This window comes from Sciurus vulgaris (genome assembly GCF_902686455.1).
Source record: "Sciurus vulgaris genome assembly, chromosome: 7".
Classification (NCBI taxonomy): domain Eukaryota; kingdom Metazoa; phylum Chordata; class Mammalia; order Rodentia; family Sciuridae; genus Sciurus; species Sciurus vulgaris.
This window is the reverse complement of record NC_136467.1, coordinates 88757712-88783333: the sequence shown is the minus strand read 5'-3', so window position 1 is coordinate 88783333 and position 25622 is coordinate 88757712. Positions and strand designations below refer to the sequence as shown.

Here is a 25622-nt window from a genome sequence, read left to right as displayed (position 1 = left end):
ATCCTTCTGCTATGGCCTCCATGGTCGCTGGAGTTACAGGTGTACACCACTACATCCAGCCTTTTATCCAAGTTTGTTTTGTTTTGTTTTGTTTTTCCGGTACTGGGGATTGAACCCAGGGACACTGTCCTACTAAGCTACACACCCACCCTTTTAATTTTTATTTTGAGACACAGTCTCCCTAAATAGCCCAGGCTGGCCTCAAATTTGCGATCCTCTTGCCTCAGCCTCCCTGAGTCGCTGGGATTATAAATTCTTTCAAGTTTTTTAATGCGTGGATTGAGCCACGTTATAGAAGTGATTAGCTTTTCGAAGCACAATTGAAAACGTTTCCAAGGCACTAAGATGCGGAGTAGTGAAGGTGGGTGTTTAATAGGGCGAGGCGCACGGAGGGAGGTAGGGAAAAGTCCCACGCCTGAAAAGGAACACCCACAAGATCGACGCCATCGACTAGGTCAAAGCACGCTCCCAAGATTGAGAGACCGATTGGCTAAAACTGCAGGGTTCCGCCCACAAGGCCCACCGGCCAATGACTGGGCAGCAAGGGTGGGGCGGGGCGGGTCAGGGGCGGGGCGAGCCTCGCGCTGGGTCCTTAAGTAGCGGCTGCGTGAGTGCCCTAGCACAGGACTTATACGACGGCGCTGTTGGGTGGTGCAGAGCCTGATAGGTCCGGCGCGCAGAATCTTCGCAGAACCATGTCTCGGCAAGAAGCAGGAGCCAACGCTTCCCCTTGGGTCGTTGCTTCCCGGCGAAACTCGACTGTGCCCCGGGCTCCGGAGAGGAGAGCGGGAGAGGAGCTGAATCGACGAGGTCGGGGAAGTAGTAGGGGCGGCAGAAGTGGCGGCTGGAGAGACCCCTCTGGCCCCCCTGAGGCTGTGGCGGCTGGTCGCGGGGAACCGCCGCTCTGCTTTGGATTCAAAAACGATTTGGTCGGAGCGGTGATCGGTGAGAGCAAGAGAATGGGTGTGGCGGGCAAGGGTAGGGAGGAATATAGGTGGGTCCCGGCAAGGGTACCCCTCCTCATTTGCTCTTCCACCTATCAGCTGCCATATAATGAGCTACAAATTTCTCTCTGGGATAATTTCTAAAACTTTCTGGGGCTCGAATAGTTTAATGCATGTTTTGATATTTTATAGAAAAGTTTTGGGGGGAGCAACTCCCAGAAGACTAGATTATCTTTTGGAAAAAGAGGGATGCTTTAAACGATCAGGTCTTAGGACAGACAGCTTATTCCCAAATGGATCAATTTTCGGCATTTAACAAGTAGCTGTAAAGTGAGGCCACTGTACTACAGTGCACTGACTTTGTTGATTCTGTATCTAACACTGTGTGGGTATCTGAGCGCTTATGCATGTATGCTGGGGATGGAACCCAGGACTTGGTGAATACTAAGCACACACTGTATCACTAAAGTACATCCCTAGCTCCAGATCCAATTACATTTAACTTTGATATAAAAGCATAACAAATTATTATTCACTTTTGGTAGAGCTGGGGATGGAATCCAGTGCCTCATGAATGCTAAGCAAATCCTAGTACTAATCCACAAACCCAGCTCCAATTTTTTTTTTTTTTTTTAATGTACAGTTCTGAATTAACAATTAGGACAAAGTTGCATCCCAGATCTCTAGAGCTTGCATGACTGAAACTATGACCATTGTACAACTCTCCCAGGTTCCCATTCTTGACAACCACCATTCTGTTCTGGTTGAGTTTGGTAATGTCAAATATTTAAATATGTAGTTATGAAGTAATTGTCTTTTGTGATTGGTTTATTTTACTTAGCATAATGTGCTCAAACTTTACCCATTTTGTAGCATGACAGGATTTTCCTTTTAAGGCTGAATGATATTCCATTTTGTATGCTTACCTATTTATCCATTGCTGAGCATTTGGGGTTCTTTCCACCTTTTACTATTGTGAAAGTGCTTCTATAAGCACAGGAGTGCAAAAATCCCTTTGACACACCCAGCTTCAGCTCTTTTGGATGTATACTCCGAAGTTGGAATGCTGTACGATGTCAGACTTCCCCAAAACCCCTATTGGGGATGGAACCCAGGGTCTCATATGGTAGGCAGCTCTCTTCCATCTCTGGAGATGGAACCCAGGGTCTCACTTATGGTAGGCAAGCTCTCTATATACCTTGACCCTTTAATTTTTTTTGAACTGGGAATTGAACTTGGGTGCTTTACCACTGAACTACATCCCAGTCCATTTTTTAAATTTTGAGACAGGGTCTCACTAAGTTAGTGAGGGCCTCACTAATTTGCTGAGGCTGGCCTCGAGCTTGTGATCCTCCTGCCTCCACCTCCTGAGTCATTGGGATTAGAGGTATGCAGTACTGTACCTGGCTTTTTTTTTTTTTTTTTTAAACTCCATACTGTTTTTCATAGTGGTTGGACAATCCCACCAATCCCACCATTAGTGCACAAGGCTTCCAATGTCTTATTATTTTTTTCTTTTTCATAATCACCATTCTAACAGGTATGAGGCGATATATCATCCTGTGGTTTCAGTTGCTATCTGCATTTACCTAATCAGTGATATCAAACATCTTAGATTCCTGTTAGTCCTTTTGGGAAGTGTCTACTCCATTGCCTTCTTATTTACTGTTTACTGTGCTGGGGATTGAACCCAGGGACTTTACCACTAAGCTACATTCATGGCCCTTTTTATTTTGAGACAGGGTTTCACTAAGTTAGAGCCTTGCTAAATTTCTGAGGCTGGCCTTGAACTTGCAATCCTGCCTCAGGTTCCCTAGTCATTGGGATTACAGGCATGCTCCACTGTGCCCAGCTATTGACCATTTTTTTAAACTGAATTTTTGTTGTGAATACTTGTTCCAGTGTGGATCCATTAGTTTTTTGCATAGGTTGTAGTAGGGTTTTTGGACTCCCCTGCTAAGAAAGAAGCCTCCACAAAAATTTGTAATACTTGGAAAATGTGGAATAAAATGATCTTGGGGAAGAGCTAGACAAGATTCTTTGAGGAAAGTATGTATAATCCCTTTTATTATAGTCCTATTCCTTCTCTCTTTTACTTTTAAAAACAGGTCGTGGAGGGTCAAAAATAAAAGAAATCCAAAATATGACAAACACTAGAATACAGGTAAGTCATCTTTTTTTTTTTCTTGGTGTGTGTGTGTGTGTGTGTTTATGCTGGGGATTGAACCCAGTGGTGTTTTACCAGAGGTACATCTCATTTTTTTTAAACATAAAATATGCTTTAATTTCATATAAAAAGAAAAGCCCTATAAGCAACTAAACACAAGGGCTATTTTAGTCAGCTTTTTGGTCTTTTTTTTTTTTTTTTTTTTTTTTTTTTTGTTTTGAGTTAAGGGTTTCACTAATTTGAGGTCATCACTAATTTGCTGAGGGTGTCCTCAAACTTGCCATCCTCCTGCCTCAACCTCCTGAGCACAGGGATTACAGGAGTGCACTACCATGCCCAGTTGTCATCTGTGTTCTTAAACCCTAAAAGTGTATATAGTTCATTCCTAAGAGAAGACCTAACTCTAGTTTCTGCTTAGTTATTAACATATTCTCATAAGTTGCTAAAGCTCTTCAAAATGATAGTTAAGAATTTACCTGTGCCATAGTCTGTTCGTGCATAGGTTTTGTGATTTTTCAGAGGCACAGGTTTTTTTTTTTTTTTTTTAAGAGGAAATATTTATTTTGACTCCTGTTTCAGAGGTTTCAGGAATAGTTGCTTGGCCCCAGTGCTGTTGGCCTGAGGTGAGGCAAAACCTCTTGGTGGGGAAGGTGTGGTGGAACAAAGCGCATACCACCTGCCAGCCAGGAAGCAAAAAGAGAGGGAGAATGAGCCAGAGGTATAAATCTTTTGATTTGATCTACACTTATCTGTGTGATACTCATCATGCCCAAAATGACAACCTGTCTGAGCCCCTCCCCTGAAACCTTGACTGGCTCCTGTGTTCACAATGTTAGTGCAAGAGATGGTATCATGTACTGAGTTCGAAGTCAGAAATCTGATTATCTTCTGTGGTACTTCCTTCTCCTTCACCAGTCTTGTCTGTTCACCATAATTCTCAAGGGGAAATGTCATCATTAGTATTCTCCCTTAACTATACATTCTACTTCCATTCTCCTCCTCCTGTAACAATTCTCTAGTGGAGTTTGAACAGTCTAAAACATAAATTACGTTCACATTCCTTTCCTGCATAAAATCTATCATGGTATCTTAGCCTTTGAGTTCAGACTCCTCAGCATGGTCCAATGACCTAGCATGTTTAATCTCCCTTACTGTCCTGAACACTACCACACATTTCCAAATACTCTCCTATATTGGTGTCATCTTATAAGTCACTCTTACTCATTCAGGTAAGCTTAGTTATTGCATCAGGGAGGTCTCAGGCTTCCTGCTCCCCTGCTCACCATTCTATGTAGGTGTCCCTTTTCTATGTCAACATCTTATGACTGCCTCATTTCAGGACTTACACAAAGTTGTTTCTGTAAACTCTGCAGATGATGAGCATTGATTCACCAGCCTAAGGCAGCATTTAGTGTACAGTAGTTTCTAGATAATTTTTCAGTGAAGTTATCTGTTGTTGGGCATGTTTAAAGGTGTTAAAAATTCCATCCTCAACGTCATAACATCACCCTTGTTGAAGTTACCTCCAGCCAGGCACTGTGGCACACACCTATGATCCCATCAGTTCAGGAAGCTGAGGCAGGGTGAAAACAAGTTCAGGCCAACTTGTGACTCAGCAACTTAGTGAGACCCTAAGCAACTTGGTCAAACCCTGTCTCAAAATAAAGACAAAAAAGGGCTGGGGATGTGGCTCAGTGGTGAGGTGCCCCTGGGTTCAATCACTGGTACCAAAATAAAAAGAAAGAAAAAGAAATTACCTCCATAACAGTATACATGTCTATACATGTAATGCATGGAGTTAAGATTTTATATAAGTAACCTGGCAGTTCAAAAGTTCTTATCTAGCTGGGACCAGTGGCATATGCCTATAATCCCAACAACTCAGGAGGCTGAGACAGGAGGTTCACAAGATTGAAGACAACCTGGGCAACTTAGACCCTGTCACAAAATAAGAAAAAAGGGCTGGGGGTGTAGCTTAGCGGTGGAGAGCCCCTGGGTTCAAAATCCAGGACCAATAAAATAATAAAGAATGTAAACGTTTATCCACATAACAGTTTAATCCACTTCAGCCCTACAATTCTGTACAATAAGCCTACCAAAATAGTCCCATCATAGATGAGAGAATTCAGACTTCAAAGTATTATCACCTGTGAGATTAATGTTCTAATTTTCCCTCTAACACTTGCTGAATTGTTTATTTTTGGCTATACTGGGGATGGAACCCAGTGACCCTCTACCACTGAGCTATATCCACAGACCTTTCTATTTTTTAATATTGAAATAGGGTCTATGGGCTGAGGCTGTAGCTCAGTGGTGGAGCGCTTTCCTAGCACACATGAGGCACTGGGTTCAATCCTCAGCATCACATAAAAATAAAGGTATAAAAATTCTCAAAAAAATATGTATTAAAAAAAGAAGAAAGAGGGTCTAACTAAGTTGCCCAGGCTGCCTTGAACTTGAAATCCTCCTTACTCAGCCTCCTGAGTTCCTAGAAGTAGGGTACCTCCACACCCAACCTGAATTAATTTTTCTAGCTGTAAGTTTTTTAATCTATAGATTGTCCTGATACTCCCCATCCAATCATGAGTTAAATCCCAGAGTGGATATAACAAGCCTTCTCTTCACGTGAGAAATTTAGATATTCATCTATAGTAATACTATATACTATTATATTATTTGAGGTTGAGTGACTGGGATAGGTGTGAGGGGACTTCATTCTTACCTATTCTTCCTCTTATAACCAGATAATAAAAGGAAATCCTGAGGCAGAAGTCAAAATTTTTGGCAACAAAGCAATGCAAATAAAAGCAAAGGCAATGATAGAAAATTTTGTTAAAAAACAAGAAAATTACAATCCAGAACGCAGAGTTGGTAAGTAAATTTTCCCTTTAAAAACTTAAAAATGTATTTGTTATAAGCCATTATATTTGAGACATAGGTTTTGAGACATAGGTTTTGATTTTCAGTCATATTTTTTTATATAGAAGACCAGATTACTTTCTTTCCTCAAATTAAATCGTCAAGTCTGTAGTTCAGTTTAACTTTCTTTCACCTACAGGCAATTGAAAATAACCCTTCATACACTTAAAACAATAATAATGGTGAGGATTAATCGTGGGCTTCTGACTCTTCTTTTCCCTAGATCTAGGATGACTTGGAAAAATGCTTAATCATTTGAAATATTTAAAATCCAAAAACTAGAGAAAAAACCATTATTGAACCATATCTAGATGGAAGTTGAAAGTAAAAAGAGTATAAACTTGAGTTCTGATGGTCACATTTCCCCTTCTTAGTGTTTCTTGGAATATCAACTAAAAAGGCATCATTTTATCTGTCAAGATGGGGTAATACAACATATAGTATTTTAGTACACACAAGACTTTCATTTATTTTACTAGTAAATAAAATTTTCATAAGCTAATAAATGATAATAAAACCCATGTGACTAGATTATCGTGGTAGTATATTATGATCCCTCTCACCACTATTTTTTTGTGGTGTTGGGATCTCCTTGCTCATGCTAGGTTAACCAAAAAAAATGAATTTTATATTTCAAGAATTGTTTCAATTTTTTGTTTTATTTTTGGTACTGGGGATTAAAACTCAAAGTCTCATACTTGCTAGGCAAGCAGCCTACCACTGAGCTATATCCCTAGCCATTTTTAAAAAATGTTTATGTTGACACAGTTTTGCTAAGTTACCCAAGCCAGTCTTGAACTTGATTCTCCTGTCTCAGGTTCCAAGTAGCTGCGATTACAAGTGTGCATCAATATCCCCACTTCTGATTCTTAAGCAGAACAGAAAAATAGCTTTGAGGGACTGAGGTTGTGGCTCAGTGGTAGAGTGCTTGGGTAGCATGTGTGAGGCACTGGGTTCAATTCTCAGCACTGCATATAAAGGTCCATTGACAACTAAAATATTTTTAAAAATCAAAAATAGCTTTGAGGATTTTGTGCAGACAAACTATTATAAAACTAATTTGGTATAAATATTTTAACAGATATTGTTGCATTCCAACCTGCTGGAAGAAATGCAAGCACAAATGACAGTGTTACAGAAGATCAGCCATTGATAGATTGGGATCAAATTCGAGAGGACGCTGTGAAATGGGAAAAAAAAAAGTGGGCAGGTCCGTGCTACATCCTAAGATTCACACATGCTATTAGTTACTTCAGTTCTTCTCTGTAAGATATCCGCCATATTTTTAGTAATGAAATTCAAATGATAAATAGAAAACTTATTTGTCATTGAGCTCTAGGTCATGATTATTTCCATATGTGTTTCCTATTTTATGAATGGAAAATTAAATATTACACTTATACCTTATTTGAGTTAACTCACTATAAAAAGGTTAAGAAAAAGGGAAGAAAATCAAGCCCAAGGATTAAATGTGAAGTGACTAAACATGCCAACCATAAGTTGTTGTGGTAGTTGACCAAAAATTTATCTTGGAATGGCCTGGCTGACAATATTGAGAAAAATGGAAAACCATTAAATCATAAAAAGCATAACATATTGAGATGGGTTTTTGTTGGATATTTTTTTCTTTCAGTACTGGGAATTGATCCTATGGGTGCTCTACCAATGAGACCACCCAGGTCTCACTAATTCGACGAGGCTGGCCTCCAACCGTGATCCTCTTGCCTCAGCCTCCTGAGTTAACTGGGATTACAGGCATGCACCACCCCATCAGGCATTTTTAACATTCATTTATTTACTTATTTATATGGGGATTGAACCCAAGGGTGCTTTACTACTGAGCTAAGTCCCCAGCCATTTTTATTTTTTATAAATTGCTGAGGCTGGCAATGAACTTGTGATCCTGCCTCAGCCTCCTGAGTCACTGGGATTACAGGCGAGTGCCATGCACTTGGCCATTTTTGAATTTTAAATGAACTTGCACACATGGTATATTAGATCTGGGTATGTTGCAGATACTAATCTGGGCATTTAGAGTGAGGTAGCAATACTGCATCTTTTATATAAGTGACTAACATCACTGTCAGCACATCTGTACGTTAAGTTTCCAGAGCTACCTCAACAATAGATCTGTTGGAGATTTGGTATGGGAAGCCAGAGGAAAGATTTAAGTTTGGAAGAGGTATCATAGGCATATAAGATATTGCTGGATAAAGCAGAATAATAATGAAAATTTAATTCCTAAAAAGTAATGATATAAACTGTTAAGTTTATGTTTGAGAGGAAACTTCATAAATTGTGTTTTTCTATCTTAAGCATGCCTTACTTTATTTGAAACTTCAATATTAAAGATCTCTTTCCTGGGTGAAAAATTACAAAGCTAAAGGAAATATCCTAGACTGGCATAACTCTTGGTGATAAACTATAGAACCATCTAAATTATCTCTATGCATGTTGAACTCAGTAGGTATTTTAGTTTGTTTCTGTGGCTTTGAATAAATGTTCATGAAATGTAAATTCATATTACCAAAGTTTGGATTTTCATCTTTATCCCAGATTTACCTCCAATCAAGAAAAACTTTTATGTTGAATCTCCAACAACAAGTTCTATGTCGGAGGTACAAGTAAATATCTGGAGGTGTGTAGTTTATTTTTAACTTAAGTGTGCCTTTGCATGATTGTTATTAGCATTGACTCTTTAGGCAAAGATTGAAATGACTGCATCTGAAGACTATGCTGGCTTTCCATATTTATTCAAATAAAAATGAGAACTTTCCATGTTTATTCAGATGAATCCTATGTATTTTAGAATTTTGGTATCCAATAAAATACACTATGATGGAAAATGGTTTTTAATTTGTGTCTGGAATAGAAATATATAGCTATTAGCACTTAAATGTGACTACTAAGCTGAGAAACTGAATATAATAATCCTGCTAACAGTGTTTCACTCTAAATTTTCTAGTACTCTGATTTTAATCATTCATAGTTGAATTTCTAAGTGATAAACTGTTTTTAGAAATTTATTTCTTGGGGAGTAAAGTGACCTAAGCTCCTAATCCTCCATTTTTTATTTTTTTCCTGTAAAGGAAGGAAAATTTTAATATAACATGTGATGACTTGAAAGATGGTGAAAAGCGTCCTATCCCCAATCCTACCTGTAAATTTGAAGATGCCTTTCAATCTTACCCTGAAGTTATGGAAAACATTAAAAGGGCAGGTTTCCAGCAACCAACACCAATTCAGGTATGCTTTCCATAATTCTAGTGTTTTACTGAATGTTTCCTCCCAAGCAGTATCTGGTATTAAATCACCATAGAGCAATTGTCTCTTCTGAACTCTCCCCTAGTTCTATCACTCCCACCAAGGCCTTGCATTCAAAATTGTTAAATGAAGTATGGAGCTGGGGAAAGATGTAATGAGAAGAGATGCGTTTTTTACAGTTTATCATTCTTTTTCAGTCACAAGCATGGCCAATAGTTCTACAAGGAATAGATCTTATTGGAGTAGCTCAAACTGGAACAGGGAAGACGCTATCCTATTTAATGCCTGGATTTATTCATCTAGACTCTCAACCAGTGTAAGAAATCCTTTGGCTGTATTCTCTTTATGGTTTCAAAGCAGGACACCAAAAATGTTAGATTCCTTTATTACATCAATCAAAAAGGAATGCCTTGTCTCTGGCAAGTACATGCCTATACAGTGCTGATGAAAGTATAAATTGACAAAATATTTTTAGGAAGCAATAGATAATGTCTACAAAAAGCCTTAATAGAGAAACACTGAACTCAAATTATTTAAATTATCATGTTATACAGTTCTCTCTTCAGTGAGAAAATGTTTCATATTTTAAATAAAAATGTTAATGAGGAGACCATGTTAAATGAAAAAGTGGATATTTGGAACATTGGGTTTATTCTCTTGTTATTTCTGTTTTGTAGGTAGGGAAGAACAAAATATTCTAGGCCAGATCTTAAAATGCATACAGTACCATTCCCTGTTATGATCTGCACTGACAAGAGAATGTGCCTTCACAGCAGTTGTACTGGAAGCTTGCAAATGGCTGCCACATGGTTCCCATGAGTTCATATGGCCTCTGCCATTGGTACAGTTAGTGAGCCATTCCACCCTCATAGTACAAGACCCCTTAAACATGAATTCATTTTGTACAGAGACGAGGCAAGACTGGTATATTGATCATTCCTCATTTAAGCCATGACAAAACCCTATCAGAATTTAACTACTTTATTTGGAGCATTGAGTTTTTATGTGTATGATTTCCTGTATTTCTGTAATTTATGGTAACTATTGCTTTCGAAATCAAATAATTTACACAAACTTACCATTAGCTTATTTTATTTGTTATGTGAAGAAAAGTGTGTCAAAGCATACTGAAAGATATTATAATCATATCTTAAAAGGTACAAATGTGTCTCTGCATATGTCTTTAACACTCATTGTTGTAAATTTTTGTACTAAGTGTACCGTACATGTGAGATACGCAATCTTTTTCTTTCCAAAGAGCTAGAGAGAAAAGGAATGGACCTGGCATGTTAGTCCTTACACCAACTCGGGAATTAGCACTTCAAGTTGAAGCTGAATGTTCTAAATATTCATATAAAGGTCTTCGAAGGTAAGTAATTTCTTTGGCCAACTCTGTGCCAGTATAAGAAAATATTTATCTATTTGTAATACTGGGGACCTAGCTCAGGGTTTTGCATATGCTAAGGAAGTGTTCACCACTGAGCTATTTCCCCAGACCATAAATTGTATATTAATGGGGTACCATTGTGATACTTCAATACATAAATACGTTTTATGATATTTATATCAGAGCAAACATCTTTCTTCAAATATTTATACATTCATTTATATATTTATTCTATACTAGATGTTGAACACAGGGTGCCTTACCCCTTAGCTAAATTACAAGCCCTTTATTTTAAGATAGGGTCTTACTAAGTTGCAGGCTCTGGTCTGGAACTGACGATCCTCCTTCCTCAGCCTCCTGTGTAATCAGGATTAAGGATTCATACATTAGAGATTTGTAAATTTATACATCCTCTTGCTTCTCATATATTTAGGAGCTGTAGAGCTTAACATGGGTTAGGCCTTTATTCACTACTGATCCAATCAACCATAGCTGTGTAATATGGTTAAGTCATGTTACACGGTTCTTTAATTTGCATCACTGTGAACTGGTGGTTTGGATTGTTCTTAGAAAGGTATTTGGTATTAATTTCATCTTATTGTATACCTAGAATGCATAGGTTTAATGAGATTTTCAGTTATGCGATACTGTTTGTCTAAACATGAACCTCTGGATTTTTTTAAAGTGTTTGTGTATATGGTGGTGGAGATAGAGATGGACAAATACAAGATGTTTCCAAAGGTGTAGACATCATTATTGCAACTCCTGGAAGACTGAATGATCTTCAAATGAATAACTTTGTGAACTTGAGAAGTGTAACATACTTGGTAATCATGTAGAAGTTGGGAATGTTGGGAGGAAAAAACTGCTTCTTAAAATTTTAGAATGGTTAATAATATAATGGTTTTAGGTCCTAGGAATATTGTAAATTATTTTTAGTATGTTAAAAGAATTGTAAAATGTAGTTAATTAAAAAGGAATTATTAAAATCTACTTGGATATTTAGGTATTTATTGTCATTAAATATATTTAGAAGAAGATATTGGAAAGCCAACAGAAACAAATCAGTGTTCTTATGACTTCCAGTGGCTTAATTATTTTGATCTCTAGGGATATGAGGAATTCTTGGGTTTCTATTTTTGGTGCTAGGGATTGAATCCAGGGTGCTTTACAACTGAGCTAAATCCCCAGTACTTTTTTTTTAATGAGATGGGGTCTTAGTTACTGATTATCAGGCCAAATTGCTGCACTGGCATGGAAGGTACAGTGCTGCCTCAGCCTCCCAAGTTGCTGGGAATATAGGCATGAGCCACCATGCCCAGCAAAATGGTTATTATATTTGTAAAGAAAATATACATATTGGCTAAATTTCATCTAATCAAGTACAATTTTAATTGTGGATTCAGGTTTTAGATGAAGCTGACAAGATGTTGGACATGGGATTTGAACCCCAGATAATGAAAATTTTGTTAGATGTACGCCCTGACAGACAGACTATTATGACAAGGTAGGTATGCCTAATTTGTGTAAAATAAGTCAGTGGATTAGCATCTCACTCTCATTGGTTCTCCAGAATATTTTAGAGCCATCACTAGAAAGTATTTTGAGATCTTTAGGTGAAAGAGAATACTATGTTCTCACTAAGTTAAGCAACTCAGCATAAGCATAAAGATGACTGCTTTATTCTTAACTATTCCTAAATTACAGATGGGACTTTGTATACATTTGTTTCTCTTGGAAGGCCCTACATTGAATAAGGAATCACCTGTTCTTAGATACTCTACACTTATGTAACAATTTCTTCTTATTCTATATACTTTGTCGTCATTTGCATTAAGGATAGTATAAAACTGAAAAGATTTACCACTTTCATTTTATATATGGTTGAAGAAACATTTAAATTTTATATATTCTTTGCTGCACTTAATGATGTATGTTTATTTTTTTGTTTTTGTTTTTTTACTGGTTGTTGAAACCATTGACCCTTAACCAATGAACCATATCCCCAGCCCTTTTTGTATTTAGACACAGGGTCTCACAAAGTTGCTAAGACTGGACTCAAATTTGCGATCTTCCTTTATCAGCCTACCAAATTGCTGGGATTGCAAGCATATGGCACCATGCCCAGTAAAAAGATTTGTATGTGATATCAGCAAAAGGCTGACATTGTATGAAAAGTACTAGTTTGTGTGTGTGTGTGTGTATTTGGTTAACACTAAATTCTTTTCTTTCTTTGGGTACTGAGGATTAAATCCAGGGCTTCATGCATGCAGAGCTACATCCACACCTTTTTTACTGTCTCATTAAGGTCTCATTAGGTTGACAAGGCTGTCCTTGAACTTGGGATTCTCCTACCTCAGCTTCATTAGCAACTGGCATTACAGGCATGCAACAGCATGCCTAGCTATAAACTTTTTATAAAACTGGGAATTGAACCCAGAAGGCACTTTACCCTGCACTTTTTTTTTTTTTTTTTTTTTTTTGACAGAATCTCACTAAGTTGCTCAGGACCTAGCTAACTTGCTGAGGCTAGCTTTGAACTTGAGATCCTCCTGCCTCAGTCTCTGAAGTTGCTGGGATTATAGACGTGTGCCACCATAGCCAGCTTGTAAATACTTTTAATTGAACCTATATAAATGTTTCTAGTAGCTTTTATTACCTTTAGCTCAGTAATTCTTAAAGTTCTGTAACATCTGCCTTATTGAAAAGATAGGAAATAGTAAACTTAGCTTTCACCAGAAACTTGACTGATAGTAAACTTAAGAAATTATAAATTTAATATGTATTTATATTAAATTTTTAATATTGGTGTATCTTTATTTTCAGTGCTACTTGGCCTTATGCTGTCCGTCGACTTGCACAGTCTTATTTGAAAGAACCAATGATTGTCTATGTTGGTACTTTGGATCTAGTTGTAAGCTTATTTTTATTAATACTATTGCTTGTTTATTAAGATTTTTTCATGACATTTAAAACACATAGCTAAATGTTTAGTGGTAATAAACAAGGCGCTGGGTTCAATCCCCAGCAGCAAAAATTCCAAAACAAAAGCAAAAAAAAAAACCAGCCAATTTTGGCATATCTGCTCTGCCTACTCAATTTCAGAGTTGATCACAGTCACATAAATTTTTATCTCTATATCCATATTCTTCAGTGTATATGTGTAATAAGATTCATTTTAATAACTAGTACCATTATGACATTTAAAATTGTAATAATCCCTAAATATTATCAACTATCAAGTCGCTGTTCATATTTACTTGTATGTCAGGATCTAAACACAAGTCTACATATGTGTATATATGGAAGTCTAGTGTTCTCTTATGAAGTGAAAATTGATCATTGACTTCAAACATTGTTAGCCCAACCCCCACTAAAAAGCTTTGAAAATTCAGCAAAGCAGCAGAATACAAAATCAACATAGCAAAATTAGTAGCTTTTCTATGTTCCAATAATGAATCTACTGAGAAAGAAATCAGGAAAACAATCCCATTTGTAATAGTCTAAAAACCTAGGAATAAATCTAACCATGGAGTTGAAAGACTATAGAATTCTGAAGATAAACCAAAGACATTAGAAGATAAAGACTGACTTACTCTCAAGATAGCCCACGTTCTTTCTAAATGTGCCTTGACTTTCCTAAATAAACCTGTTTCTGCCTTTGGAAAAATGAATATGTTCATGGATAGGCACAGTTAATATTGTTAAAAAAGCAATCTACAGATTGAACACAATTCTCATCAAAATACAATTGACAGTTTTTTTTAAGAGCATTAGAAATAACAGTCCTAAAATTTATTTATAAGAATAAAAGACCCAGAAGGAAAGGAGAGGTAGTGGTAATCTCAAAAATAAAATAAAATAAATAAAAAGGACCAATAGAATACAGGAAAAGGACCAAGGGGAGAAAAACGATGTAAAATAAATCCTATCATTGTGCTATAACAATGTGCCAGTAAAAAATGTGGTAAAAAGTTTTCTGTTGGTTCATTACTTAATCATTAATTAATAGATCATTGCTTAGGCAGGAGAGGTAGCCCAGTGGTAGAACAATTGCCATACTGTGCAAGGCACTCCAAAAAAAGGAAAGCAGGGTCTCCTAGCCCCATATATCTTTAGGAATTTGCAGAAGATCATTAAATACTTTTATAAAACCACTAACAATTCAGGAAAGGCCTTATAAATGCTGGATTTTTCCTCCTTCATTAAATGCTTAGTAAAGTCTTATCTATGTAAATAAATATTTTATGGGTTAAAGAAGGGTGACAGTGGTATTTCCAAATATTTTATTAAATGGGTCAAAATATCAAAATACTCACTGAATTCAGAGTCCTCTTGTAGTGTGACCACCCTTCATTTTAAGTGATACCCAGAATTCAGGAGGATGCTTTTCAAAAGCTTGACATTAGCTTAGTTATTTTCCTATAGTGGTAATCATTGTGTTCAGCATACTCTGCCAAGTATTCAAGTGTTCTTAGTGTGAATAAATAAGTGAAAGGGTGAGCTTAATGGAAATAAATAATTTTACTAAGATCTTTGCTTTTTGTTGGCAGTTAACCAAAATTGCATTTTGAACTACATGGTGTCTCCTTTATTCTTATATACCATGATCTTTGAATCTTTCAGGCTGTAAATACAGTGAAGCAAAATATAATCATCACAACAGAGGAAGAGAAACGAACTCATATTCAAACTTTTCTGGAGAGTATGTCACCTAAAGATAAAGTCATTGTCTTTGTCAGCAGGAAAGCAGTGTAAGTATTTTCTCATGCTTGCATTAAAATCAACCAAACTGATTTGCTTAGGATTATATTAATTTCAAATGGGGGCAACTTGTCCTTTATAATGTTATTCAACTTTTTGCTAATAGAAGAAAAGCTAGTGAGTTGATGGTGTCATAAGAATAAGCATCTCTGTCTTACCTTTTCTTTCAGCGCTGATCATTTATCAAGTGACCTAATTCTCAGACACATATCAGTAGAGTCTTTGCATGGCAACAGAGAACAGAGTGATCGGGAGAAAGCATTAGAGAACTTTAAAACAGGTACATATATATATAACTGTTTTCTGTTACAGTTTAAAATAAGTTCATACCTGGGCTTGGTTGAATGACATTTTTCATGGAACACATTTCCAAGTTAATATGCCTTCAGTGTGCATTACTCCAAAATATACTTACTAGAGCTCTAAATATTAATATGCTTATAAAAACTAAGTAGCCAAGTTCCAAAATGCTGATATTTAAAACCTGTATACCCAGGTGTTACTTTGCGGAAGGAGCTGTCACAGTTTATCTAAAGGTATATATCTTTTTGACATTGGCTAGTTGGTTCAGCGACCACTTGCTCAAGTATTTTATCTATTGTGTTGTAATTTGCCATCAGTCAAAAAATTCTACCATTTTCAATAAGCTTTTTAATGAAAGTAATAATAGTTCACCTGATTAAATAATAATGGGAGGGCTGGGTCTAGTGGCCCATGCCTATAATCCCAGCTATTCGGAAGACAGACATAATGATCCCAACTGAAGGTCAGCTTGGGCAACCTAGCAAGACACTGTCTCAAAATAAAATGTAAAGGGCTAAGATATAGCTCAATATCTGGGTTTGTTCCCCAGTGCCAAGAACAATAAAGGAACATGCACTTTTCATTTGTTTTGGATTGGTTTATTTCAGAATGATTTAATATTTATTTGGCTTTCACACTTTAGGTAAAGTGAGAATACTGATTGCTACTGATCTTGCATCTCGAGGTCTTGATGTCCACGATATCACACATGTATATAATTATGATTTTCCACGGAATATTGAAGAATATGTACACAGAGTAGGCAGAACCGGAAGAGCAGGGTAAGTAAGCATAATCTACCCTTGAAGAGGTCAATTCTGGATTCTCATCACTTCCCTCACAGACTATTCCTGCCCAGAAAATTTCTCTTCCTTATAAATTCTGATCCTCCTTAGAACCTGCTTGGCTCCTTTGTTCATTTGGCCAAATTCTACTATACCCTGCCATGACTAGCTTCATGTAATTATTTCTGATACTTAGTTTTTATATCTACAATGTCACAATACTGAGCTATAACAAGTGATTACTTCATTTACAAATTGCTCAAATTGAATCAGGTGTGGTGGAGCACACTTATAGTCCCAGCAACTCAGGAGGCTGAGGCAGGAGGATGGCAAGTTCAAAGCCAGCAAGGCACTAAGCAACCATATCTCAAATATTACAATAATAAGGACTGGGGATACAGCTCAATAAAGTGCCTCTGGATTCCATCTCAGTCCCCTGAAAAAAGGGTTCAAATTGGTAAGGCTAAGAGAGAATCATTTCTTCCCTACCATCATACCCTCTTGTGCAATTTAAACTATAGATTACAGTCATTTCTTGTCATTCTCTAAACAACGAAGTAAGCCTACTGTAGTATGGATTAAGCCAGGCACAATTGGCACACACTTGTAATCTCAGTGACTCCAGAGGCTGAGAGAGGAGGACAGCAAGTTTGAATCCATCCTGGGCAAATCTAGCAAAATCATAGCTCAAAAAGGGCTGGGGATATAGCTCAATGGTAGAGCACCCCTGGGCTCAATCCTGGGTAACAGCAAATTAAAAACTTAAAATTAGAAAATAACATATTGTAGTTTTAATTTTTTTTTTCAGTACTAGGGATTCAATCCAGGGCCCTAGACATATTAGCCAGATGCTCTACCACAGAGCAATGTTCCCTGCTATATGTATAGCATTTATATTGTATTCAGTAATATCTAAAATATTTCAAAGAATTGACTACTGAATATATATTTTTTCATATTCTCTAAACAATAGAGTATAATAGCTCTTTTTGCCATTTATATTAGGTAAGTATTCTAGGGATGATTTAAAGTATATAGAAGGGGCTGGGGAGATAGCTCAGCTGGTAGCGTGCTTGCCTCGCAAACACAAGGCCCTGAGTTCGATCCCTAGTAACGCAAAAAAAAAATAAAAATAAAGTATATAGAAGAATGTAAATGTTATGCAAATGCTATGACATTTTATATAAGGGACTTTATTATCCTCAGATTTTGGTATCCTCAGAAGTTCCTTTGAATACTGAGGAAATGACTGTATTTAGGTTCTAAAATGCTATTTGCATAACCCTAAATCTCAATGAATAATATATATTTGGTCTTTGTGCAAAAAAGTAGAATCTATTTTTACATTTTCTGTATTAACTAAATCAGTACATATTAGAAAAGAAATTACATGAAGTTTTTTCCTCTTCACATTTAAGGAGGACCGGCATGTCAATTACTCTTATCACTAGAAATGATTGGAGGGTTGCCACTGAATTGATTAATATTCTGGAAAGAGCAAATCAGGTGAGAATATGCAACTCATTAGACATCTACACATTAGTGTTTCAGTCATTATGCCAAGTGTTGGATCGGATCACACAGCTTATCAGGAAAAACAGATAAAAACAAGTTTCTAAAATGTTATGAGGGCTCATAACATGACAAAGAATAGGAGCTATGGGAAATAAATTGTCAGTGAGCAATGAAAACCCTGCTGAGGAAACCACCGGGCAGAATGGAAGTTGTAGAAGATGGGGTAGGTGTTCCTGCAGTGGAAACATTCAGGAGCAGAGGTGAGGCAATGTGTAGAAAATGATACCCCAAAAAAGGAATATTAAGGGCACTGGGAAGAAGGTGAAGGGTTATTCCAGCAGGGGAGGAGCATAATGATGGGTATATTTTAAATCTGACTAGTTTAATAGACTGAAAATGGGCTTAAGGCTTAATAGGCAAACACATTTCTTTTTGGCAAAGATGTTATTTGTAGATTCACTGAAATGACTTGGAGGCATGTTAGTATATTGTAGGATACAACTCTGAATCCTAATCACACTTTTAATAATTTCAGAGTATTCCAGAGGAACTTGTCCTAATGGCTGAGAGATACAAGGCAAATAAACTGAAAAGAGAAATGGAGAAAAAAATGGGAAGACCTCAAGGAAAGCCCCAGAAGTTTTATTAATTAATAAATGTTGAAAAATGGTACTAACCTACCAGAGGTAAAATTTATGTAACATAGACTTTCAAATTCCTGCCTTTTAAAACTAGACTGTTAGTATATTTATTAAAATCAGCATTATCTCCAAGAGCTTTGAATTATTAGGTGTTATTCTTTCACCTATAAACAAAAGTCTAGTTAATGAATCTCTAGTACTTTATTAAATGTAGTAGAGTTGGAGTCCACCTAGATTTGGGCCTCTTATCCCAGCTATTCCTTAGGCAAAGGCCGGAAGATCAAAAGTTCTAGACCAGCCTGGAAAACAGCAAAACCTGTCAATAAAATAAAAAGGACTGAGGATGTAGCACAGTGGTAGAATGCTTGTTTGGCATTTTCAAGGCCCTAGATTCAACATTTTATTTAAATATAGACATATTTACCTGCATACATACTAATTTGGATTTGACAATAAACTGTGGTTGTTCAGAAATATCACTGAGTGTGAAGGATTTGGAGGCAGAACCACCTTTGAGAAACAGCGTTATCAAGTATAAATATACCTTTATTTAATTTAAACTTTATGTGGTATCTTTTTTATGTGGTGCTGAGGATCAAACCCAGGGCCTCACCCATGCTAGACAAGCACTCTACCACTGGGCTACAACCCCAGCCCACGTATACCTTTGAATCTCATAATTCTAATAGGAATGTATTCTGTTAGTGTGTGTGTGTGGGGGGGGGGGGCATTTGTGAGTTTAAAATGTATAACAACGATATTTGTAGTAGCAAAATCTAACATGCCAACTAGGGGATAGATGAATAAGCAATGGTACATCAAATACTGTGCAGTGTCCTGTGTGCTCTCCAGTTGTTGAACATATGAATCATCCTTAGACATCTGTAGTGTTCAAAGCAAAATCTTTTAACTCAGATAATGGACTGAGTTAACACAGGACACCCTTCCTTGTTTCAGACTCAAAAGAAATCCTGGATATATTTTAATATTTTGAAAACTCAAGAGAATTAAGTTAACCGAAAACAATTGTGACAAGATAAGAAGAAATCATGCAATGCCTCTGATATAAAGGAAGAAAATAAAGCTCAGGAATAAGTTTTTTTTGCAGTGCTGGGCATTGAACCCAGGGCCTTGTGCTTGCAAGGCAAGAACTCTACCAACTGAGCTATATCCCCAGTCCCTCAGAAGTAATATTTAAAGTATCCTCCTAATTAATAACATTTAATACAGACTTTGCATAAAACCAGTTACCAGTAGTGGCATCTTGTTTTGGGATTTCATTTTATCAATCTCTCACAGTGTTGCCCTCGGTGGCCTCTCAACCCTGGGGCTCAAGCAATCCTGCCTCACCAATCCCAAGTGTGAGATGCTTATGCCATACATCCTGGTTTTACTTTTGTTTGAAAATATTAACCAAGAATAACCTAACAAGATTAAATCATAAACCATATCAGGACAGAACTATAATTAGTAAAAAAAGGTTGAATCAGTGAAACTTCCCCATAAAGGAAAACCTAGAATTAGATGGCCTCACCAAATTCTGGCAGACATTTAAATATTAATGCTAATACCTCAACCCCATTACATGGGGGCCACTATTACCTTGACACTGAGGCCAAAGACTAACACCACAGAACAATATCCCTGAATTTTGGTGTAAAAAGACTCAAAATACTACCTAATGATTCAGCAGTACCTTAAAAAGGTAAATAGGTGGGATTTATTCCTGGAATACACATATTGCTGTGTACGGAAATTAAACATTCCAACATTAATAAAAGGGGGGGGGGAACAACATGACAAGTGGTTATTTCAGTGGACATAAAATAATAATTTGATAAATTTCAACATACACTCACAATGAAAAAAGCAGAAGGAAACACCCTGAACATGATGAAGCCACATAAACAGTTGGTGGAGGGGAAAAATAGAAGTTCATTGGATTAGAAAGCGGAATGAAGGGAAAGGAGGCGGAAAGGAATAGAAAAGACAATGAATAGGCCATAACTTTCCTATGTTAATGAGTACACCACATTGAGACTTCAAATCATACAACCACAAGAATGGGATTCTAAATGGGAAGTTATATTCCATGTAAGAATGATATTTCAAAACACACTAGTAACATGTATATCTAAAAACATTTTTTAAAAGTCAGGTAAAAATAAGGAATATGACAAGCATGCTCATACCTCTTCCATTCACCAGAGCACTGGGAATCCTAGCTAGAGCAAGCAGGCAAGAAAGTCCAAGGACCTCAGAACTGGAAAAGGGTATCTTTATAGAGGACATGAGCATAGACTAGAAAGTCCTGAACATTCCACAAAAATTTGTCAAGTTGTAGGATGTAGAATTAACAAAAAATTAGTTGCACATTTGAAATATACAAATAATGAATGAGACTAGAATTTAAGACAATTCCATTTGTAGTAAGAAAGAATACATTCAAAAACAAACCAAGGATACAAAGAAAGGATACTATGAAAACTAGAAGATAAATAAAAGAGTAACCCTGTTTGTAAACCACAGTGTTTATTTTATTATGTATAGTATTTCTGGAAACACTGCTACTGAAACCATATGCAAACATAATGATCCTGGCACAATGCTTATCTCACTGGTCAAGCAGAAGTATTTTATAAATGTTTTGAGGAAAAAATGCTGATAATGCTGATAGTTACACAAGAATTATGAAAATTTAGGCAATGGACATCAAAGTTGGTAAAAGTTGGTTGTTTTTAATTTTTTTGTGGTATTGGGAATTTAATCCACGCTCTTGCACATCCTGTATTTCTTGTATCTCCCCAAACTGTTGGAGAATGAAATATTTTTCTAGGAAGAATTATTTTTCGAATCATTTCCTATTTTCCTTTATGTATCAGACTCACTCTTAGATCCTGTTCTGCTGTTATCTAGCCCGTCACTTTTCTTGTCCCAGTCTTCCACGATGCTTTCTTCATGACATCACAGAATCATTTTACTTGGGTCCTCTGATTTCACTTCAGTATATTTGGTTTATGGAACATCCCATTTTTATGGTTTAGAAGACAATATTGTTAAGATGTCAGTACTACCCAAAGCAATCTATAGATAGATCTGTACCATTTCTACCAAAAATCTCAATAGCTTTTTTTTTTTCAACAATGAAAAAAACTGGGCCTGGTGGCACACGCCTATAATCCCAGCAAATTGGCAGGAGGATAGTGAATTCAAACTGAGACTTAGCAACTTAGCAAGGCCCTCATCAATTCAGTGAGACCCTGTCTCTAATAAAATACAAAAAAGGGGTAGGGTTAGGGATGTGGTTCTGTTAAGTGCTCCTGGGTTCAATCCATAGCACACAATAATTCACCCTAAAATTCATATGGTATCTCAAAGAACCCCTAAATAGCGAAAACAAAAACTTAATTGGCCAGGTGTAGTGGCAAATTCCTAATTCAGGTGACTCAGGAGGCAGAGCTGGAGGATTGTGAGTTCAAGGTTAGCCTGAAGATCAAAGGGAGATATTTTCCCAAAAATTTAAATATATATAATTGGAATACTTACACTTATCATTTTATAAAACTACAGTAATTAAAACTGTGATATTGGCATAATAGATATATAGACAAATGAAATAGACAGCCCAGAAATATACCTTTAAAATTTTAACCCTTGTTGAGCAAATGATTTTAACTAGGTATCAAGAATACATTTGTCCCCTCAACAAATGTTGCTGAGAAAATTGGACAATCACATTCCAAAAGAATGAATTTGGACCCTTAACTTATAATATACAATAATTAACACAAGATGATGAACTAAAGACCTAAAATGTTAAGACCCAAACTAAACTAACTCCTAAGAAAGAAAAACAGGAATAATTTGACATTGGGTTTGTTAGTAATTTCTTGGCTATGGTAACATTTGTGCATGATAAGACACAAAATGAAAAGGCAGCCTATGTAATCAGAGAAAATATTTTCAGTCACATCAGACTAGGAGTCAATATCCAAAAGAACTTGTACAACTCAAAGAAAACAAAACAAACCAGGCACAGTGGCGCACACCTATATTCCCAGCCACTTGGGAGAATGAGGCAGGATTCCATGTTCAAAGCTAGCCTCAGCAATTTAGCAAGGCCCTGAGCAACGCAATGAGATCCTGTCTCTAAAATACAAAAACAGGCTGGGGATGTGGCTCAGTGGTTATGTGCCCTGGGTTCAATCCCTGGTACCAAACAAAACAAAGCAACCTAGTAAGAAAATGGGCAAGTAAATTTGTATTTATCCAAAGATAATATACAGAGCTGGGGATATAGCTCAGTTGGTGGAGTGCTTGCCTCGCAAGCACAAGGCCCTGGGTTCAATCCCCAGTACCGCAAAAAAAAAAAAAAAAAAAAAAAAAAAAAAAAAAAAAAAAAACCACAAAGATAATATACAAATTGCAAATAACCACATGAAAAAAGGCTCAACATCTCTAATCATTAGAGAAACTTTTAAAAAGACAATGCTATATCTAATAAATGACAAATGTTGGCAAGCAAGTTGAGAAATTGAAGCTGTGTACTGCTGGGGAGGTGGATGAGCTTTGGGGCTATTGTACTAAATAAAATAAACCAGTCACAAAAAGCTATACCTGCTTATGATATATAAATAGTTAATAGACACAGAAAGCAAAATGGAGGTTATCAAGGACTGGTGGGGTTGCAGGAAAAGCAGGAATTATTTAATGGGTATAGAATTTTAGTTTTTTAAGATGAAATATTCTGGGGCTGGTATTGTAGCTCAGTGGCAGAGTGTTTGCCTAGCACATGTGACAAAGCACTGGGTTCCATCCTCAGCAGTACCACATAAAAATAAAACAAACTATTCTGTCTATCTACAAAAAAAATTTTTAAAAAGATGAAATGTTGAGATTTGTTGCATGGCAATGAATATTAACACTACTGAACAGCACACAAAAATGGTTAAAATGGTAAATTTTATATTATGTATATTTCATCTCAATTATACTTTAAAAACAATGTTGGGAATAACAATTTATATTTCTTCTGCTTACTTTTCAGAATTCAAGATATTTTAGAAATATATGCTATTCAAGATGGAAAGAAGTATTGAAACATACCAGTAGTATGAAGAGACAGCTGATTCTTAACATAATAGTGTTTAAAAATGTAGAATTCAAATCCCCAGTACTGCAAAAAAATGTAGATTTCAATATTTTATACTTTCTTTAATAAAATCAAAAGTATTAAAACTTGAGTTGAAATTTTTTTCATGGATATTTATTAAGGATGAAGGAGAAGGTTTTCCTTTATTTAAAATATTTTTATTAAAAAAAACTAAAAAATATCTGTAATGTTGCTGTAGTAAGGTCAGTCTTTAAAGAGTTTAATTCTTGTTCAGATGTTGTCATGGCAGTAACAGATAACTGTTAACAAAATAAACGTTAATTTTTGTGATAAAAGGACAAGTTGAACTTTGTTTTTCTGTGTAGTGTCTTAATTTTGTATTTCTAAGTAGTATTTTATTTGTGTGTGCATGTGTGTGTGTGTGTGTGTGTTTTCTTTTCTTTTTGGTACTGGGCATTAAACCCAGGGGTACATCCCCAGCCCTTTTAATTTTTGATTTTTACACAGGGTCAATTGCTTAGAGCCTTTCTAAGTTACTGTGGCTGGCTTTGACTTGAGATCCTCCTGCCTCAGCCTCCCAAGTCACTGGGAATACAGGTCTGCTCCACCGTGCCTGGCACATGTTTCTCTTTTGTTTTTTCACTTTTTAAAATGTATTTTTAAGCTAATACATAAAAACACAAAATTGTTTTACTAATGGGGTTCCATTAGTAATATTTACATGCATGTATTTTTTAATTTTTTGATTCACTGTACACAAATGGGGCATATATTATTATTTTAACAAAAATTTTTCATACATGTATATAGAATAATATTGTCTGTCTTATTATACTGTCCTTCCCATCCTCACTGCCCCACCCCTTCCCTCACTCCCCTCTTCATAATCCAAAGTTTCTTCATTCTTCCCTACCCACCCCCGACTATGGATCAGCATCCACTTACCAGAGAAAACATTCAGCCTTTGGTTTTTTGGGATTGACTTATTTCACTTAGCATGATAGTCTCCACTTCCATCCATTTACTGGCAAATGCCATTATTTCATTATTCTTTATGGCTGAGTAATATCCCATTGTGTATATATACCACAGTTTCTTTATCCATTTCTGTTGAAGGGCATCTAGGTTAGTTCCATAGTTTAACTATTGTGACTTGAGCTGCTATAAACACTTATGTGGCTGCATCACTGTAGTAGGCTGATTTTAAGTCCTTTGGGTATAAACTGAGGAGTGGGATAGCTAAGTCAAATGGTTCTATTTCAAGTTTCCTGAGGAATCTCCATACTGCTTTCCATAGTGGTTGCACCAATCTGCAGTCCCACCAATAATGTATGAGGGTACCTTTTCCCCCCAATTCTCGCCAACACTTATTGCTTGTATTCTTGATAATTGTCATTCTGACTGGAGATGAAATCTTAGTTTTGATTTGCATTTCTCTAATTGCAAGAGATGATGAACATCTTTTTCATATGTCTGTCGATCAATTGTATTTCTTCTCCTGTGAAGTGTCTGTTCAGTTACTTAACCCATTTGTTGACTGGGTTACTTGTTTTTTTGGTGTTAAGTTTTTTGAGTTCTTTGTATGTCCTGGAGATTAGTGCTCTATCTGAGATGCATGTGGAAAATATTTTTCCCTATTCTGCAGACTCTCTGTTCACATTGTTTCCTTTGTTGAAAGTTTTTTAGTTTGAATCCATCCCATTTATTGATTCTTAATTTTACTTCTTGACTTTAGGAGTCTTGTTGAGAAAGTCAGGTCCAAAGCTGACATGATGATTTGGGCCTACTTTTTCTTCTATTAGGCACAGGGTCTGCTCTAG

General features: G+C 36.4%; 1 protein-coding gene across 1 annotated transcript; it reads left to right on the top strand.

The window, feature by feature from the left end:
- Nucleotides 1-379: 379 nt before the first annotated feature.
- Nucleotides 380-19163, top strand: DDX43 (DEAD-box helicase 43). The gene is made up of 16 exons (XM_079146611.1): nucleotides 380-945; nucleotides 3053-3108; nucleotides 5856-5982; nucleotides 7112-7240; nucleotides 8587-8668; nucleotides 9120-9276; nucleotides 9492-9610; nucleotides 10553-10663; nucleotides 11367-11508; nucleotides 12088-12188; nucleotides 13508-13595; nucleotides 15308-15435; nucleotides 15616-15725; nucleotides 16392-16530; nucleotides 17952-18039; nucleotides 18584-19163. Exons 1-16 carry the CDS (start codon nucleotides 696-698, stop codon nucleotides 18695-18697), a joined length of 1941 nt encoding a protein of 646 aa, XP_079002737.1. The 5' UTR covers nucleotides 380-695; the 3' UTR covers nucleotides 18698-19163.
- The last annotated feature ends 6459 nt before the right edge of the window (nucleotides 19164-25622 follow it).